At 39.6% G+C, this 20180-nt stretch overlaps 1 protein-coding gene across 1 annotated transcript in view; it reads left to right on the plus strand.

Moving 5' to 3' along the window:
• The first annotated feature begins 288 nt into the window (after positions 1-288).
• Positions 289-20180, plus strand: part of OLFML2B (olfactomedin like 2B) — an 84553-nt gene continuing 64661 nt past the window's right edge. Inside the window, exon 1 of the mRNA XM_075286697.1 lies at positions 289-863. Coding sequence (XP_075142798.1) covers positions 678-863 — 186 coding nt within the window. The 5' untranslated portion in view covers positions 289-677. The remainder of the gene's footprint in view (positions 864-20180) is intronic.

Here is a 20180-nt window from a genome sequence, read left to right on the forward strand (position 1 = left end):
TTTGTCATCAGTGGCTGTAATGTTTCTGTTGGCACGCTTTGCTCGCCCTTACTACAGAAAGAAACACACCTGATTTTCAAATAGTTCCTGGCAATGAAAATATTGCTCTGTTATAAATTGCTGTATCAGTTTCTCAACTGGAAAAGTAGTTAGTTCTGATTCCTTAAAACTCAAGTGGACACTGGAAACTCCTCCCCCACCTTTCTTCCCTTGTAGGGAGACAGGACTAGTGAGCTGCAGCAGCCAATTCTCCCAGCTGCTCACTGCTCAAAGCACCCAGATCTTATCCTCAGTTCTTCAGCACCTTTAGCCTTTTTCTTGTGTTGTAACTTGAGAAGACTCTGTGTGGAGCTAAAGAAAGAAGCCCCTGCCTCTCTTGTCTGGCTGCCCCTTTCATCCCTTCTGCAGTTCAGAGCAGGCAGACAAATCAACAGGATGACAGTCCTTCTCTATTCAACATGATGAAGACAACCTGCATGTGAATGTGAAGAGCTGGAGAAAAACTAACATTTCTAAGCAAATCCATGCTTTGCTATGTCTTGCTGAGTGGGCATAGTTCTCACCGATGTGGAAAAGAATAAGAAGGGTCTTCTACTACTTTGTGATGCACAGCTAGTGACAGTCTAGACGCAGACTACGTTTGAGTTGTATGGTGACTTCCATCTCTTGCTATTCTTATGGATCTACACAGCATTATGCTACTTTTTCTATGTTTCATTCATTTTTGCCTGGGCTCTATTGCCCTTACAGAAGGTGCCAAGAATCCTAGTCCTTCGCCAGTTCAACCAACAGAATCTTTTCCAAGTTCAGAAGATCAAACACTGGATGATGAGTCTGAGAACCAAGAGAATATTTTGTCTCAGGTACCACGTCTTGCATGTCTACTCGGTTTAGTGGATTCTGAAACAATGCATGTGGAATACTATTTAAAGTAGTTAACCACGCATCTGAAAGGGAATATACATTGCCCTAAGCCAGTAACTTTGTAGTTTAATTGTATCAATATTGGATATAAAATTGCCATTGTTACCATTCCTATAGACAAAGTGCTAAGCTTATTCAAATTCAAGTAGGGATGATGTAAGAAAACCAGAGCTCCAAACCCAATACAGCTGAGAAATTGCTGTGTATATTGACTCATAGGAGTTTCCAAGACTTTTAATATTGATGACCTATAATTAATATCAGATTGGTGAGGGTGCAGCTCTGGGCACTCACACTGATCAGCTGATTGAAGGGACCATGGCATTCCAAAACAGGCACAGCTGTGTATATAGTGTAGTGGTCATGAATGGTATGGCAGATCTCTCCCGTTCAAGTCAGATCTCCACCAATCTGATATAGATTACCTCTCCTAAGGATAGACTTAGACATTTATTATTATTATTATTATTATTATTATTATTTCTCCTTAAAAGAATAGGAAAATCTGTTGGCATTTTTTTATTTTTTTTATGCAGCCCTATGATTACTTTTTATGCCCATGATGGTACTACCTTATGTGTATATAGTAGAATTCCAGGAGATCAGGTAAAAGCCGATACCTACACTATTGATAAAATATTGGTTCATTGCAGACAGAATTTTTCTTGATGTTTTTCTTGAAGTTTTAGTAGCTATAAACATAATGTAAATCATTCTAGCTAAATCCACATGTTCAATTTACTTGTTGATCTACTGGAAAACAAGCTCTGCAACTTGATCCTCTTCTGATCACTGTGAAATGCATTTTCTTGCTTTTGATTCCTATCAAGCCTTTGTTGTGTGAAAACCTGCAAATAATCTGAGGTGGTGGTAACAAATCGAATCCAGCGAGTATTACCACTGTACTAAGGAATGCAGTGGTTAAGGAGCTGACAGTGCCAAAGCACAACATAAAATCTATGGATAATAATACAGTACTGCAATTCTCACAGACACAAAGTTCCTACATGTCTATGTAAGGCGAGAGGTGAAGTCTACCATCAGGTGGAGACAAAGGGTCTTCAATAATTCCATACACTTGTAAATGGCACATCTTTGTCAGGCCGCAGCCTTGGGGCACAATCTGTCTTTAATGCTTGTGGAGATTACTGAAAGATGAAGTCAATCTTCTTCTGCTACTTATTTTACAGTATGTTTAGAATTTCTGCTAAATTGAAAGATTTTGCAAGGTTTTAAGTGAAACCATGAACTGAGATAGAAGATATTATACTATAACTATAATAAAATACATCATGGAGATACATTCACAGAATATATCCTACAAGGTAAAATATTCTACAAAGACTTAAAATAACAAAGGATTATTTATCTGATCATATATTTGTGTTTATGGAACAATCTTTGAACTCCTATCTCATGAATTTTTTTTGTGGAAGATATTTTTATGCTTACAATGAAAACATTAAAAAGGATGATTTATTAATTCATAATATATCAATTCTGTGAACAGAAGGAGCATATTATAATGCGGTGTTTCTGTTTCTTAAGTCTTTCATGGTGACATGGAAAATATGTTTCCGTTCAGATTTTGGCTTCAAAAAGTACTTTTAGGAATGACTGCCAGAAGGAGACCAAGGATTCAGTCATAAATACTATTTTCTCAAGCTATTTTAAAGGAGTTATCTGGTTTCTAAGATTGGATAGGCCACCAATATTAGATGTATGGGGGTCCAACACCCATTACTGAGGCAGATCTAATATTGATGGTCTATCCTGGAGATCAGAGAGCCCCTTTAATGTGTTTAAACTTTAAATTTTTCATAGCACTTTATTTGTAACATTTTATCCATGTCTCTTTTTCTGATGTATTTGAAATTCTATACAGAAGCCTATGGTTAAAAAGTCCAGAAAAACATTCTGACCATGCTGCATCTTTGGAAAAAATACAGCTGGCCCCAAAAAGAGAACCTACCTGTAGACTGATTTTGCCTTAAAGATGACCTGTCCCTAAGTATAAAATGCTAAATAACATACCTCATTTGATTTCTGCTATGTCCCTGATCACTTTGGTGGGTTTTTTTTTTTTTTTGTCTTCACCCACTCAAGATAGGACACCCATGTTACATGTAAATTAGATTTTGTTCTCCATGCGTGTGGTAATTTTTATTTCCTCTGAGAATGTAGTGACAAAGCAGCCACTTAGCATTCTGTGTTTGGTTAACATGACTTTCTCATTACATAGACCTATGTTATACTTTGAAATTCTGCAGTGTTCTAAAAAACATAGTTAAAAACGAGCCAGGCATAAGGAGGTGTCTGTGTAAATAGGGAGAGGCCTGTCAATCAAGTAGAGTATGGTTGGGGAAGTTTGTGGGAACCAGCCAGTGAACAACTCTAGGAGACTGTGTAGGTTTGAGCTATAACTTATGCAAGTTAAACTCTAAATTCATACCCCAACTGCTAAGCCACATCTGGATATGCCCACTTTTAAGGATAGTGGATACAAACCAGCAAAAAAGATGCAACTTTTGGTGCAAAAATCGCCCATGCAGTAAAACTTGTGACTTTTTAACACTACTTTCTTTCATAAATATTTTAGTAAATTTATCCCATAGTTGTGGTTACGGAAAACATTAAAGGGATTCTACCATTAAACTACTTTTTTTTCTAATGAACACGTCGGAATAGCCTTAAAAAAGGCTATTCGTCTCCTACCTTTAGACGTGGTCGCCGCCGCGCCGTTCCATAGAAATACCAGTTTTAACCGGTATGCAAATGAACTCTCCGAGAGCTCTTTCCTGCGCCGCCTCCTTCTTCTGCAGCAACTCCGCCTCTTCTGGCTTCTCTTGCTCTTGTAGTTCTATAGAGGAGCATAGAGAGGCCACCCCAAAATAGCCGCCGGCCAGCTCCTGTATTGAACTGCAAGAGCGGCTACCCCAAAATGGCCGCCGGCCGGCTCCTGTATTGAACTGCAAGAGCGGCTACCCCAAAATGGCCGCAGGCCAGCTCCTGTATTTAACTGCAAGAGCGGCTAACCAAAAATGGCCGCCGGAGACCACGTCTAAAGGTAGGAGACGAATAGCCTTTCTTAAGGCTATTCCGACATGTTCATCAGAAAAAAAGGTAGTTTAATGGCAGAATCCCTTTAAAGGAGCCACAAGAAATTCTGCTCTCCTGTCGTTCCGCGCTCCTGACATTCTCTGTTCTTGACTTCTCACACAAAACCTGAGAAAAGAGAGGCTGCAGCTCTGGGAAAGGTTTTCCTGTCATTAGCTAAACTACCCTGTGTTTACGAGAACTGGGCTCTAATTGACTTATTTTCTTAACTTCAGTACTAATTCTGCTCTTTATTTGCAATCTAATAATAATTCCACTGTGAGTGTACTACCAGATGCAGTTCTAGTAATGCTGCTAGTGGCTTCCCAGATGAACTGTAAAGTACGGCTGATTTACCAGGTGCTAGCAGCATGTAAGTCCATTGCACAGCAGTTAAATAAGAACATTCTGCCAGAAGTATAACACACCCATTTTGGAAAGTTCTGCTGAGGATGCTGTGGCTTCACTTCAGAAATCATAACCCTAAATAATAAATGATCATGTTGTGATATGGTTTTATACTAAATTATCATTAAACAGTAAAGTACATCTGATGTACAAACATGTAATCTGTGTAAAGTTATATGGTCAAGTATATAGGGACATATGGAATCCAGGGGCCATTTGCTAATGTAGGCCACAAGCCACTTCGGGATGTTGGTGCTCAGTCCACAAGGCAGGCTCACACAATTATGTGACATTGTCATTCCAAGCCTAAGCTGTTGCGTTCATCAGTATTATAACTTTATTATAACAGTGATTATAACTTTTACTGGATGGCTTACGCTGGATTCACACCAGCGTTTGATTTCCGTTTTCAGGTTTCCATCTTCTGCAGACAGAAGACGGAAACCTGTCAGACCATGTCTAGCATTGAACGTCGGAGAGCGTTTTGTTCTTTCCACGGCAAAACAGTTTTTTAACCAGACACAAAGTCCTGCATGTCCGACTTTGAGCCCCGTTAAAAAAAAAATGGTTTCACCACGGAGAGCACAAAACGCTCAACGGCGCTCACGGCAGGACACTTTTCAAACCCATTCAAATGGGTTTGAAAAAATGACTTCATGTTTCCGTCTCCTGCCCAGTCTCCTGCATAACGGAGACCCGGGGCACAGATGTGAACAAGCCCTTACTCACAGAACATTATTGCTATGAAGGGGCAGTGACACTAAAAGGCACTTGTCTAATATTTAGGGGTATTAATGGAGGCAATATTACAGTGTGTCCTTTTAAAGTCTGGCTGGGTTAGTGGATCACTTTTAGTAAGTAAGGGCTGAATTTAGCGACAAGGAGTCACTAAGGATAGACTTTCTCCAAATGGGGGCACTATTGTATGTGGAGGGCACTACTACTAAGTAGGGTACATTAACCATGATGGGGCATACTTTTAGGCACTTTTACTGTTTGGAGAGCAGAAAGATGCAACTTTACTAAGTTAAGAACACTAAAGAAGCACTATTACTAAGTGGGCGCATGGCGAGTGTGTAAGGGCAGTAAGGGGGCATTATTAATGTTTGAGAAGTCTGAGAGCCTTTATCTGTGTATGTACTGTAAAGAAGCATTATTACTGCACTAAGTAGGCACTATTACTGTTTTGTAGACCCTAAGTGGTATTATTACTATATGGAGCACAAAGATGGGCACATTTCTTTGTGGAGACCTTTTACCATTTGGGTCACTATCTTTATTAGCTTATTTTGATGAACATTATTTCTGAAGGACAATATTTGAGGGAACTCTACTAAACAGCAGGTTAGATAATGTTGTCCACTGTTTCAGGAGCAGATATAATATGAAGTTTTTATAGTGTGCGGAATATGGGAAGGGTTCGGGAAAAGTGAGGAATAGAGATGAGCGAGTAGTATTCGATCAAATACGACTATTCGATTGAATACTCGTATCGGTTGAATACCACGCGGGAAAAATCCATTGAATTCAATGCAAAAACCTCCTCGTGCTCCTCATCCTGCTACTTCCGGAACTTGGAGGATCCAAGGTGTCGAACTTTGGTTTCCATGGAAACCGGAACAACATTCCCGTTTTTTCCCATAGACTATAATAGGATTCGATATTCGAACAAATACTACTCGCTCATCTCTTGTGAAGAACCAAAAAAGTTTGAGCCGCTATCCCTATAGAGACTAGCCATTGATGGGAGAAGTCAACATGGAAGTCTAGGTCCAAAAGATAAGTATAGAAAAGTAAAACAAGTAAAAGAAGTTGTGACACATTGGATTTTGCTGCATTGCTTACTTATGTTCTCCAGTGCATCTGTGCAGCCACTGACTGAGTACACAGGTTGATTACATGTTTTATTGGTGCACTGACAGAAGTAAAATACATTCTATGGACCCATTGTGCAGGAACATTTGCAAATTTCTAAAACTGCACCAACACATATACTTTCAGCAGTAGTTTATTGCTTGGCATGGAGGCCACAACATATGTAGAGCATAGCATGTACTTTGCTGTGTGCTAGTCATACCAGTGGCAGGGTTGAACTTGCCTTAGAGGTCCTTGGGGGGAATTTACCTGTCCAAGCCTGGGTGCAACTTACTTCATGCTGCTCTGAACAGCCTGTGCATATGCTGAGCAAGGGATTCATGATAAGCACTGTTGGGAGAGTAGAGTTGACTGGGACTAAGAGTAGAGGAGTAGGGTGTTTACAGCACCACAAAATATCGTAGGAGAGTCAGGTGATAGAAGGAGGCTGTCAGAGGAGGCTAAAGTGTGTTTCATGTCAAACTGTCCAATCAATAAGGAAGCCTTCAGAAGGCCACCATATAAGGAGTCATTGTTAGCAGTGGAGAGGATATGGCGAGTGGTCTGTTATCTTGGAGGATTCCATATATGTGAGCTGAGAGGGAAGCTTTGCTGTGTATTATATAATAATGAGGGGGTAGCCATGCTGAGGGCTGAAGGTATCCATATACATTAAATAACACACAAGCAAAATATATTTTTTTGTGCAATGCCCTAGGGCTAGCAGTGTGAAAATGGTGCAGAAAGGAGACGCTCAAGATGCTTTGGTACCAAATCCTCTTACTTACAGGCATTGAGGCAACACAGTGATGAGGGGTCACACTCAGACTATGATGACGTATTCCCCAGGGCACTGCTGTAGACTATTATGGGGTCTGCCAGGTTTCTGTAAAAGGTGGAAAAATGCTTGCAGGACTTCTCTCCATTTTTTAAGAGGATTCAGGGACGAGACCAGGAGCTGGTGTGAACCTAGCCTAAGAAGAACTAGATGTAGGCAGTGGACACAAACTGTTAGTTTAACCCTAAACTTTTGTTTTTGTACCTTTTATAAAATTAAAAATGCTCCATAAAATTGCCCATTTATAGAGAAAATGCCTTGCCATGTTTTTTCATACTCACTTGGTGGTTGTATTGAAAGAAGTAATGGTATTTAGGTGTTGGTTTTTTTTTTTTTTGGTTTTTTTTATTATTCCAACACTACGGTATGAACGGTATGGAATAGCCCATAATATACCAGTCTGCAGGAGATGTCTGGCAGAATGTGGTGTTGGTAGCTGAGGCAACATTTTTGTTAGTACAGTATGCTATAAATATATACAGTCTGTTATAAATCTATCTGCATACATAACTGACTCTAAACTGCAAGACATTACTGTGAACTTTATGCAAAGTTTCGGCTAAATGTGGTCTACACAACTGGCACGTAACTACTAGAATTTGCTTTGTGGATGATATGCATAATTGTGTGATAAATACGGCCTACATAGCTGACACTTAGTGTCGAGAAATTACTATATTGAACAGAATGCTAAATTTTCTGTTAAATAAGGTCAACACATCTAGCACTTACCTGCAAGTAATTACTGTGTGAACGGTATGCAAATTTTGTGGTAAATATGGCCTACACAACTGGCACTTAACTTCCAGAAACTACTGTGTGGACAGTATTAAAAGCTTTGTGGTGCCTACACAACTGACACCCAGATCTATCTGTCTGTCTCTATCTATCTATCTATCTATCTATCTATCTATCTATCTCTGTCTCCTATCTATCTATCTTCTTCCATTTGCACATCACATCATCCTAATTTGTAACTTTTATTTCTATAAACCATAAAATATAAAATATCAACTGGAATGAGAAGAATTAAAAACCCAGTAATGGTTCTCTACAGTCAATTGACAGTTGTCACTTACATACATAAGGTGAATCAACTTTATTGCATGTAATAGTCTGTGTGGCTGTGCTAGTAATTTCTATAGAAGCATAACTATGTTGTTGTCATGAGAATCTACAGTATACCTCTTTTGATGCATCCCTTAATTTTATCTGCCTTGGCCGACAGCCACCTGGCGCTGCTCACTAAAGGTAAGCTTACGTTTTTTCCAGTGGCAGTCTTACCCAGTAATTTACTATTAAGTACATAACCATACATTTTATTTTTTCAACCAAAGTGCACAATCTTACATCTGTCTACAGTAATCTTAATTTGCATAGTCTCCTCCCAAGCTTCCAGCTTCCCTTGATCCACCTGTAATATTCTACTATCCTCCTCATTTTTTATTAATTACAGAGTTTAATATGATCTGTATTTATGGACACCCTGCTCTGTAAACCCTCTACCAGGTCACTAATAAACATATTAAACCGTAGAGGACCTAATACTGACCCCTGTGGTACCCCACTGGTAACTGTGACCCAGTCTGAGTATTTACCATTAACAAGTACCCTCTGTTTCCTATATCAGAGTCAGTTGTGATCCCAAATGCATATGTTTTCTTACAGTCCCAACATTCTCAATTTGTATACCAAACTTTTATGTGGTACAGTCAAAAGCCTTTGAAGAGTCCAGAGAGACTACATCCACTGCATTACCCATGTCCAGTCTAGCACTGACCTCTTCATATAAACTGATCAGATTAGTCTGACAGGACCAATGCCTCATAAACCCATGCTGATTGGGCATTATAAGATTATTTACATTGAAATACTACAGGATAGCATCTCTTAGAAAATATTCAAATATCTTACCCACTACAGAGGTCACACTATAGTTTTCGGGCTCACCTTTAGTTCCCTTTTTGAATATTGGCAAATTTGCTATGTGCCAATCCTGTAGAACAGATGCAGTCATTACTGAATCCTTAAATATTAGATATAAGGGTTTGACTAACACTGTACTTAATTCTCCTAGAACTCGGGGGTGTATGCATTCTGGACCTGGTGATTTCTCTTTTAGCATTCTGAAGACTGCGTCACACTTTCTCATGGGTCCAACAGGTGACATTTAAGGGAGAATTTACATTACCCCGAATTATACAGTTCTGGAGAAAACAGTTGCACTATCGCTCCACATTCCAAAAGTCCAACATCATGTATATGTATATAACTGGTCACATAAGGATCTTCAGGGTGGTGCTCAACATCCCAAAAAGAGACAAAATAGCATAAACTTTGTAGAGGAAAAAAGTGGGTGGCAATTTTTTCCTCTACAAAAGTTTACCCCTAAATATGCCTAATTATTCATTGGATTTTCTTGTGTAGAGAAGGCATTTAATAGATCTGACTTTTCCTCACCCTCCTCCACCATTACACCCAGATTATCTTTGAGAAGGCCACATTGTCAGTTTTTATAGGCTTATTATTTATGTAATTGATAAATAATTTTAGATTTTTACTTTCTTTAGCACTTATTCTCATAGCCTTGATCTTTGCCTACTCTACACAATTTATTTTTCACCTTATAATTTTTTTTTAATGCTCATCACTACCTTCTTGTTTTAGCACTTTAAATGTTTCCTTTGTATCCCTCATTGAACGCCTTACTATTTTAGTTATCCATATTCCCATAAAGTATATGTTCTTTAGTGGTCTTATTTAGGATGCTTTTGAAAATATCCCATTTTGTTTGAGTTCCCTTCACTTTGAGGACATTGACCTGGTTTACAGTGGCATGCAAAAGTTTGAACACCCATGGTCAAAATGACTATTAATGTGAACAGTTAAGCAAGTTGAAGATGAAATGGCTTTTAAAAGGCATAAAGTTAAAGATTAAACACACTTGTCTATAATTTTAAGCAATATCATGTATTTTTATGTTTGAGTACAATTTTATAGTGAAAAAGAGAAAGTTGTTTGGGAACCCTTGTAGATTTGTGTGCTCAGATACAGTGGGTTCGGAAAGTATTCAGACCCTTTAAAATTTTCACTATTTGTTGAAGTGCAGCCATTTGCTAAAATCAAAAAAGTTCATTTTATTTCTCATTAATGTACACTCAGAACCCCATATTGCCAGAAAAAAAAACAGAAATGTAGATTTTTTGCAAATTTATTAAAAAAGAAAAACTGAAATATCACATGGTTATAAGTATTCAGACCCTTTGCTTTGACACTCATATTTAACTCACATCCTGTCCACGTCCTTCTGATCCTCCTTGAGATGGTTCTACTCCTTCATTGGAGTGCAGCTTTGTTTGATTAAACTGATTGGACTTGATTAGGAAAGGCACACACCTGTCTATATAAGACCTCACAGCTCACAGTGCATGTCAGAGCAAAAGAGAATCATGAGGTCAAAGGATCTGCCCAAAGAGCTCAGAGACATGTGGCAAGGTACAGATCTGGCCAAGGTTACAAAAGAATTTCTGCAGCACTCAATGTTCCTAAGAGCACAGTGGCCTCCATACTCCTTAAATGGAAGAAGTTTGGGATGACCAGAACTGTTCCTAGACCTGGCAGTTCAGCCAAACTGAGCAATCATGAGAGAAGAGCCTTGGTGACAGGGGTAAAGAAGAACCCAAAGGGCACTGTGGCTGAGCTCCAGAGATGTAGTATGGAGATAGTTGACTTTGTGGAACTTTCTCCTATCACTGCAGCCCTCCACCAGCCAGGGCTTTATGGCAGAGTGTCCAGAAGGAAGCCTCTCCTCAGTGCAAGACATATGAAAGCCTGCAAAGAGTTTGCCAAAAAAAACACATGAAGGACTCCCAGACTATGAGAAATAAGATTATCTGCTTTGATGAGGATTGAACTTTTTTTGATTTTTTAATTCTAAGTGGTATGTGTGGAGAAAACCAGGCACTGCTCATCACCTGCCCAATACAATCCCAACAGTGAAACATGGTGGTGGCAGCATCATGCTATGGTTTTTTTTTCAGCTGCAGGGACAGGACGACTGGCTGCAACTGAAGAAAAGATGATTGTGGCCAAGTACAGAGAGATCCTGGAAGAACACCTCTTCCAGAGGAGACAATGATCCTAAGCACACAGCTAAAATAACAAAGGAATGGCTTCAGAACAACTCTGACCATTCTTGACTCTCCCAGCCAGAGCCCTGACCTAAACCCAATTGAGCTTCTCTGGAGAGACCTGAAAATGTCCACCAATGTTCACCATCCAGTCTGACGGAACTGGAGAGGATCTGCAAGGAAGAATGTCAGAGGATCCCCAAATCCAGATGTGAAAAACTTGTATCATTCCCAAGACTCATGACTGTACTAGCGCAAAAGGGCGCTTCTACTCAATACTGAGCAAAGGATCTGAATACTTATGACCATGTGATACTTCAGTTTTTCTTTTTTAATAAATTTGCAAAAATTTCTACATGTTAATTTTTATCTGTCAAGAAACTTTGCTTGAACAATTTTTTTTTCTACCTCCCTAATCTCCTGCTGCCTCTTCTGTGTGGCCTGTGGTAAAGGTAATGTTTCCAAAAATACCAATTGGAGGTCCTTGGCTTCAGCCTAATTCCTAGATCCTTAAATAATTCTTATGGACCTTCCACCTACTTCTTGCATTGTTATTTGTACCAACGTGCGCCATGACCGCTAGGTCCACACCAGCTCCACCCAGTAATCTATCTACCCGATCTGCACCAGAAAGGCTTGATGCTCCCAGTCTTTGTTCAAGTTTGCCTTTTCTGTTCCCCTAATTGAATCCCCCACTACCAGTACCTGTCTGGCCTGCTCTGCACTCCTATCTATCATTTTTCAGCACTCTCCTGGCTGTCAGAGGAAGTGTCTTGCTGCAGTAATGTTACTGCTGTACTGACATCCCCCTTATTTGCTAATTTAGCAAACTTTTGGAGTGTGAAACTACTGTGTGGGTAGTATGAAAAATGTTCTGTTAAGTGTGAGCTACACAGCTGGTACTTCCAGAAATTACTGTGCAGTGTAGACGGTATACAAAATTTTTGGTAAATGCAGCCTGCGAACAACTGGTGTGGAACTGCAGGAATTAATGGTTAACAAAAGTGATTTGGCACTCTCAGGCTTTGTTCACATCTGCGTTGGTATTCCGCTCGGGGGAGTCTGCATGGGACTCCCCCCCCCCCCCCCCCCCCCCCCGAACGGAATACCAAACGCATTGGCAAGCGGTGTGTAGTAAAAGCACACAGACCCCATAGACTATAATAATCTCTGTGTGCTTGCTGCAAGATCTCCGCAGGGAACATGCGGACAGGAAAGTACTTCACAATCTATTTTCCTGTCTGCATGATTCGTGTGGGCAGCGCGCTTCAAGCGCACAGACCCCATTATAGTCTATGGGGTCCATGTTCTTTTACTGCACACTGCATGCAAATGCAATTGGTAGTCCATTCGGGGGGTTCCCATGTGAACTCCCCAAACGGATTATCAAACGCAGATGTGAACCAAGTGTAATCTATCTGTTATATAGTGCGTATAACCTTATCACCATGTGACTTATTCACCCACCTCTCATGACTGGTTAAGAGTCTGTCAGCTGTGTAGACAGTATGCAAAGTTTTCTGTTAATTGTGGTCTACACAACATCAGAAGCCCACCTGGGTCACAGATCATGTGATCCTCTTCCTTTTTTTCCCCCACGTTTCATTTGGCAGAACCAATTTTTTTAACGGTTGTCAAAAACAAACTTCTGAAAAATTTGAGTCAAGTTGTGTTTGTTACGAACAATTCTTGTAAACTACAGTTTATCTGCAGCAACAAAGAAGTAAAAATGTCCATTCCAACTACAAGACAAGAATGTATTTTTATTTTCTCAGTGTTGTGAACAAGCTCAGTGTGAAGGCAAAAGAAAGAAACCTTGTAGAGGAATTTATAAGACTCTATACATTTATTATACATTAGATGAAGAGCCTGTGACTTTCCAGCTATTGTAAAACTACAGATACCACACATTTCATGACGTTGCAGAAGTTCAATATTAGTTAAGAATTACAGATAAAGTATATTACAGACCTCTGATACAACTTCAAGAAGTCAACCAAGAAATATATACAAATAAAATCCCAGGGAACTTGTATGAGGGACTCCCAAGAAGGGACACAGGCTTGCAGATGTAGTTGAAGAAATTAATGTATGATCTAGTGTCAGCCAAAAGCCAAACTCTTAGCCCTTCCACCCATGCCATTGGGCCTCAGAGAGTCTACTGTCTACCACAGTCTGCCTGTAGATAACATGCAGCAACTGCTTAATACTTGTGACTTGTTTCTAGCCTCCAAGCATTCTTGTGACTACTACTCCGGCACCTGTCACAAAACTAGTTAGCATCAGCTGTAAGTGTGCCTTGTAAATTTATACTGTGCAACGTAGTGAAATGTCTCCCAAACCAAATGGTATCAGCAAAATCTGGACTCCTCCTCCTATGGACTTGAAGCTGGGTTTTCTAGATCTTCCAGTAACCAGTGACATTGACAGGGTTTGGTGGCACCACCCTGTATAGCGAACCCTTGACCATTGTGAACACAAGGGACACCACAATGGTACATAATGAGAAATGGCAACTACATGGGGAAGCAAGTGGGGACACACCAATAAAAGCTAAAACAAATATATAGGGAAATACGATGAAGAGGAAGATGAGGGTCTCCCCTCCTCCCTTACAGTCTAGCTGACGTCAAGCCTTGCGGGATAATATACTTTAATAATGATATTAAGGAGTTAGGAAGCTACTGTAAGGCTTCATGCACACGACCAAGTGTGCAGCCTGAGTGTGTTCCAGTGCTACATTCTGTTACGATATTTTATAGAACTTACTCTATAAATATTGGAACAGAACTGGGCATCAGACCACATTGGAGCTGCTGATAACATTTTAGGCTCTTTGTTTGAAGGAATCAACAAAGTAGAGGTTTAGTAGAGATTGTCAGACGAAAAGTGATGATTCAGATTTATCATTAGAAGGCACTCTGAAAGCATCAAAGATGCCAGAAGCTAAGGGCTTAGCTGTTTTTTTTTTTCTAGGTTTATGACTATTATCAAGAGAAGTTAATATTTGTAAATTGTGTCATAACATAAAATCTTTAAATTTAAAATTCAAGCATTGACAAAATCTTAAATGAATAGGATTTACTACTAAGAATAGTTTAAGCTAAAAGAGCCCTATTTGAGACATGCCATAATGTCATATCAGTCAGGATCTAGGGTCCCAGCCTATAGTGGAGGGTTGATCATGGCTCGAGAAATTGGAGTTGCTAAGATCTTGGAGTAAGGATGCAGTGATAAATGTGACAAATTTACAATACATACTGCAAGGTGAAATTTATGGTGAATCCATGCAAACTGCAGCAAAATTCACATGTAACATATCATCAGTGGAACTAACTAAACTTCCCCGTAGGATGGGTCTGATTGACATGTTATAAATGGCTTCAGATTTAGAGACAACCACTTTAAATACAAAAGTAACACTTAGAACTGTTACTAATATAAAGTACAGATCCTGTCAATGTTACTACTACAGCATTATAAAGGAATGCAAATAGCATATGAAGGAATGTTCTTTTCTTATCTCACTTACATCTGTTTTAAGTTGGTTTCCTGAAGGGTCGGTCAGTCTTTGCAGCTATATGTAATTTTATTCCATCTGTTTGTGTGTAAGAATTATGCAATGTAATAGTACAGATTTTTTTTTTTGTTTCTTTTAAAAAGAGGATATCTACAATAATACAAGAGGGTTTTCAGTTTTATGGGTTTTTTCATGGGTTTTTTCATGGCTTTTTGTTAGGATAGGCCATCAATATCTGATCAGTGGAGGATGACACATCGATCTCGCACCAATCAACTGCTTGGAACTGCTGCTGAGCCCAGTAATATGAAGTAGGAGCATTAGCCAGTCAACACTGATTTTACATCAGGGCCCCTGAAGAAATGTACAAAAACAGGGCGTTGGAGACTGTCTCTATGTCCCTAAGCTCTCCTTCATTCACAACAGACCTAAATGGTATTTTGCCTATGAGCAAGCTGATTGGTGGTTGCATCACCCTAGCTGTGCCACAACAGACGGGCCAAGCATACAGTTGCCAGGAACGGGAGTAAGGTGAATATTTATTTTCTTACTTTTTCTATATACTGTGCAGAGACCTCTGAAGGACGTTGTATTGTGTGAGGGGGCATTGTGTGGTGGACCACTGATGGAGATGTATGGGGACCACTGAGGGGCATTATACTGTGTGTGGGACGATCAAGGGGCGTTATACTGTGATTGAGAAACACAGAGGGATGTTATTTTGTGTGGGGGCCAATGAGGGGAATTATACCATGTGGTGGAATACAGAAGGGCAATATACTGTGTTGGGAACCACTGAGGGGCATTATACTGTATGGAGGCACAAGGGAGCATTATAATGTGTGCTGCCACAAATGTAGTGGAAGAAGTTAAATCAGAATAGACGGGGAGTGTGGTTTGTCTTAAGTCAGAAACATGTGCCACTGTATTATGTTAAGTCCCATTCCCCAAATACTCTCCAACTTTTTTTTTTTTTTTTTTTAACTTTTGAGCGCACTGGGAGAGCATTATTACTATGAGGTAGACTACTCACTGGGCACAGATATTTTCAATGGCACTATCTGTGACACTAATTGCTATAGGGGGCACTATCTGTTAGGTACTAGCATTTTCATGGAGGGCTCTTTGTATGGCACTATTACAATATTAGGATTAGTGGAAGGATGACACAGTTAGTGCACCAAGATGGAGGAAATGATGGAAATATGAGGAACCTAAGATGTTTGTGTGGGAAACGTTGCAGAAACAAATTTGTGGCTGGAAGAAGAGTTCATGGCAATCTGAGCCGAATGGAGAACAAGAGGAAAGAGAATATCTACAATCCAAGTAGGTGCCACCCTGTCGGATGTAATAGGTATGTCTTTTTTTGTGTTAACAGTGACTTCATTTTTATTTGTAGTGACATGGAGGGAATGCCCTGGTGTGGGGGTGTTGTCCTGTTTAGGATCCTCTTGGATCTGCTATACAGTGTATACAGCTGGAAGCAGATGGTTGTATACATCATTTAGTGACCATACAGTGTTACTGCAGCTCTTTTCTCATTACAGAGAACCTGTATTTCTATTTGGAACACTAAACTACCAACAGGTCCGTATGGACTGGTGATTTAGTGTCCTAGATAGCTCTATTGCAAACCTCCCAAACTTCCCCAGCTTCACTGAACAACTGTGTAGCCTCCAGGAGTACAAGACTTGCATAAGTGTCAAGTTTTTTTTTTTAATGCGGGGACAGACACAATTACAATAGGGCTATTTGGGACATTACAGCACTGGTCCTAAAGGACCTGTTGGTGGTTTACTTTACCAAATAAATTGACAGGTTCTCTTTAAAGTAAATGTATGGAAACATCTGCTCCCAGTTCCATACTCTGTATTGTATGGTCCTGGCAACAGTCCAGAACAGGTGACTAGTGCAGGGGCTGTGTATGATCTGCCCACTTATCAAATATTAATGGTCTATCCTAAAGATCAAATTAGTAAATGCTGGAAACCACTTTTAGCAACCTGTTGTATATCCAATTTCATTTATGTATGGGTCATGGGACAATAGCAATATATATCACCTAAAGGTAAAGATGACCTTTATGGGGTTTTCCAGATTAAGAAAAGAAATGGCAGCTGTTTGTTGTACAAAATAACAAATACTCACCTGAAATGATCGCTGATGGTCCGCTTTTTCCTAACTGGTCTCTTATGACATGCCATATAAAAAACACGAAAACTTGGTGATCTTCAGTAGTTGATACCTTTTTAATGGCTAACTCATAATGATGACAAGCCATAATGAAGACATGCCATAATAACATATGACCACTGTCCTACCTCCAGACACAAGCACCACCTGCATTACACTCCTCTTTCTCTGCCTGGACATGTCTTGCCTTTAACAAATAGCCACCATCACAGCATTTGTATCTTGTATGAGAAACCTGGACTGCTATGGGCTAGAATTGTATTGTCTTTAGTGACAAATCCAGGTTATGTTTGGGACCCAACAGTCAGGTTTAAGTATAGAGGCCTCTTGGTGACTGCTTCAATTCTGCCTTTTCTGTGGAATGATACACTGTCCCAACTGCTTGTATGATGATCTGGGGAGAAATCCTATTTAGAGTTGTTGCTCAGGGCATCCAACTGGCATTTTTCAGTGGGATAATGCTTTCCCATATGCAGCAAAATTTTTTCGACAATATCTCCATCAGATTGCAGCACTTCTTTGACTTGCCTGGTTACCAGATTTATCGGCCATTTATGAGCTGAGGGTAGTTTTGGCAATCTAGAAGCGTGCAGGAACTAAAAGTCCAGCTGCAATATCTGTGAGCAATCATATACATATATCATTATTACATTCACATGTAGACAATTTTATTTGATTCCAACAACTTAATTTTTGTCAATATGTGTATTTCACAAATACAAAAGTTACAGTTAGAAAGTTCAGCTATTTAAGAGCCATCGGAATCCAGCAGCTTCCCTTTTATCTTAGAGATCAGTCTGTTTTTTCAAAATCTGCTTAGGTTGGTTTTGACCTTTTGGGTGAAAAAGCATTTTTGAATTTAAAGGGGTTGGCCACTTTAAAACAAGTGTGTAATTAGCTTTATTCTTATAGACTGAAAGGGTCATAGCAGGCTCTACCTGCCTTTGGAGTCCAGGAGCCACTTCTTAGGGCCTTTTTCAACTCTGTGGTTGCTTCAGCCACCTTTTTTCGGTGTGGCCTGCTGGGGGAGCAGTATATCAACCAGGGACAGAAATAGACTTGACAGGCTTATTAGAAGGGCCAGCTCTGTCATGGAGAGCCCCCTGGACCCAGTAAAGGTGGTGGGTGACAGAAGGATACTGTCCGTGGTGAGCTCTATGCGGGAGAATAAATCCCACCCCATGTATGAGACCTTGGCAGCACTGTAAGTGACGGACTGCTCCACCCCAAGTGTGAGAAGGAGCGCTATCGCTCAACTGCAATCAGGCTACATAATCTACATCAGACCAAGCAAAGAGAGAGAGCTAAATGATCCTGAAGTCGTCTTTCTTTTTTTTATTTTTTTTTTCCTTAGCGGCTATTGATTCCTAGTATTTTTCTCAGCCTATATGTGTCTCCTTCTGTAATATGTTACTGGTTATTATCCTGTATCTGTATTACCATGCTGTTGTAACACACTGAAATTACCCCACGGTGGGACTATTGATGGAATATTTTATCTTATTTTAGACAGGAATGTAGCTGTGGAAGTAGGGCTGGGTGCCATGGGGCATTAACAAGATAGTTTATCTTGATAAGAATATGTATATTTCAGAACCTGACAACCAAATTGAATCTTTGCTCTGGCTGATAGGAAAGTCTGCTGAATATATTGTTGAAATCAACATTATTCAACCCTCTATTATTATTTAACCTCTTTGATAACTTTCAGAGACTGCTGTAGTCATTAAATGCATTGACTTTGGAGAAACCATTTGTTATATTACTTGTGGTGAGCTCTTTGAATTGTTTTGTGTGTTCTTCTGCCAACAGCTGAGCGTTTGTAATATTTGAATAATTTTGATTACAACTCTATGACCCCGATTATAATCTGCGCCCAGTCGGTTTGCTCAGGTTGCACTCTCTTATAACAGGCCCTGCTCCATCATCCACAATGTCCAATTAGAGCTCCGAAATGCCAGATGCATGCTCCTTAAAGGGGCTCTATCACTGAGAAAAGTCATTTTTAACTAATCACATGCTTGCATAGGCTTTAGAAATGCTATTCCACACCTACCTTTAGTATGTAAATTGCCTCAGTGGTTTCTGAATAAGTCTGAGGCAATTTACATACTAAAGGTAGGTGTGGAATAGACTTTCTAAAGCCTATGCAAGGATGTGATTAGTTAAAAATTACTTTTCCTAGTGATAGAGCCCCTTTAAATGCAGGCAGATCTTATGTATTGCTCTGCAACAGTGTTTCCCATAATTCCTGCCGTTAAAGAAATCCGTCACTAGGGGCTCCCAATTCTCTGTTTGATTGTATAGGAAGATCTTCACTGTCCTGAAGCTGGAAGAAAACAGACTAGTCACACTTTCTGTAAAAAGAAACATCATAGGCTAGTGCAGAGCATCCTGAAGGGGTACAGAAAGTCATGGCAATGCTCACCTTTACAAATGTACTTTTCTAATTGCTTTGCAGCCACTTACTTGAAAAGGAATCTAAAGATCATCTGTTTACCCTGATTGAGGGTTTTGAAAACTAAGTGTCATTTAAGGTGTAACTCACAATTTACTTTATTTTGTTTTTGCTACTGAGTTTGGGTGGTGTGGTGAACATTTTTGTGAACTACTTTATTAACCTATCTAACTTCTTTTTAATAGAAAACAGATGTAAAGTTCCCACAAGTAATGCTGTAACTACTAATGTTATGGAAACTTTACACAAAACCAAGACATAAATGTGAAACCTGAAAGTTTCTTTAGAAGTGAGATTACAACAAAAAGAGGATTATAGATAGAAATAATATATGAAACAAAGAGGCGTCGCTATGAAGACCTCTGATAGAGTAGAGAAATGTCCCAAAACGGGTTCTTAAAGGGGTTATCCGGGATAACTGGAAATCCTTACACTAATCTAAACACCCTCCCCCTTCTACTTTCTAAATAACATAATTAATCAATAAAATGTATAGTTACCCATCACATTTTCTGATTACCTGGAAACAGATCGTCACTACTACTCCCCCCCCCATCCATCCCATTATACTTAAAGGGGCTCTATCAGCAAAATTATGCAGTATGAGCCCCACATATGCATGAGTAGCCCTTTAAAAGGCTATTCAGGCACTGCTAATGTTATTTTAAACCCCCCTTGTTTTAAAGTAAAACCATTAAAACATATGTAAATTATACTTATCGTACATGCTGGGCGGTGATGCATGGTCCGACGTCATCT

Source organism: Leptodactylus fuscus, chromosome 9, assembly GCF_031893055.1.
Source record: "Leptodactylus fuscus isolate aLepFus1 chromosome 9, aLepFus1.hap2, whole genome shotgun sequence".
NCBI lineage: Eukaryota > Metazoa > Chordata > Amphibia > Anura > Leptodactylidae > Leptodactylus > Leptodactylus fuscus.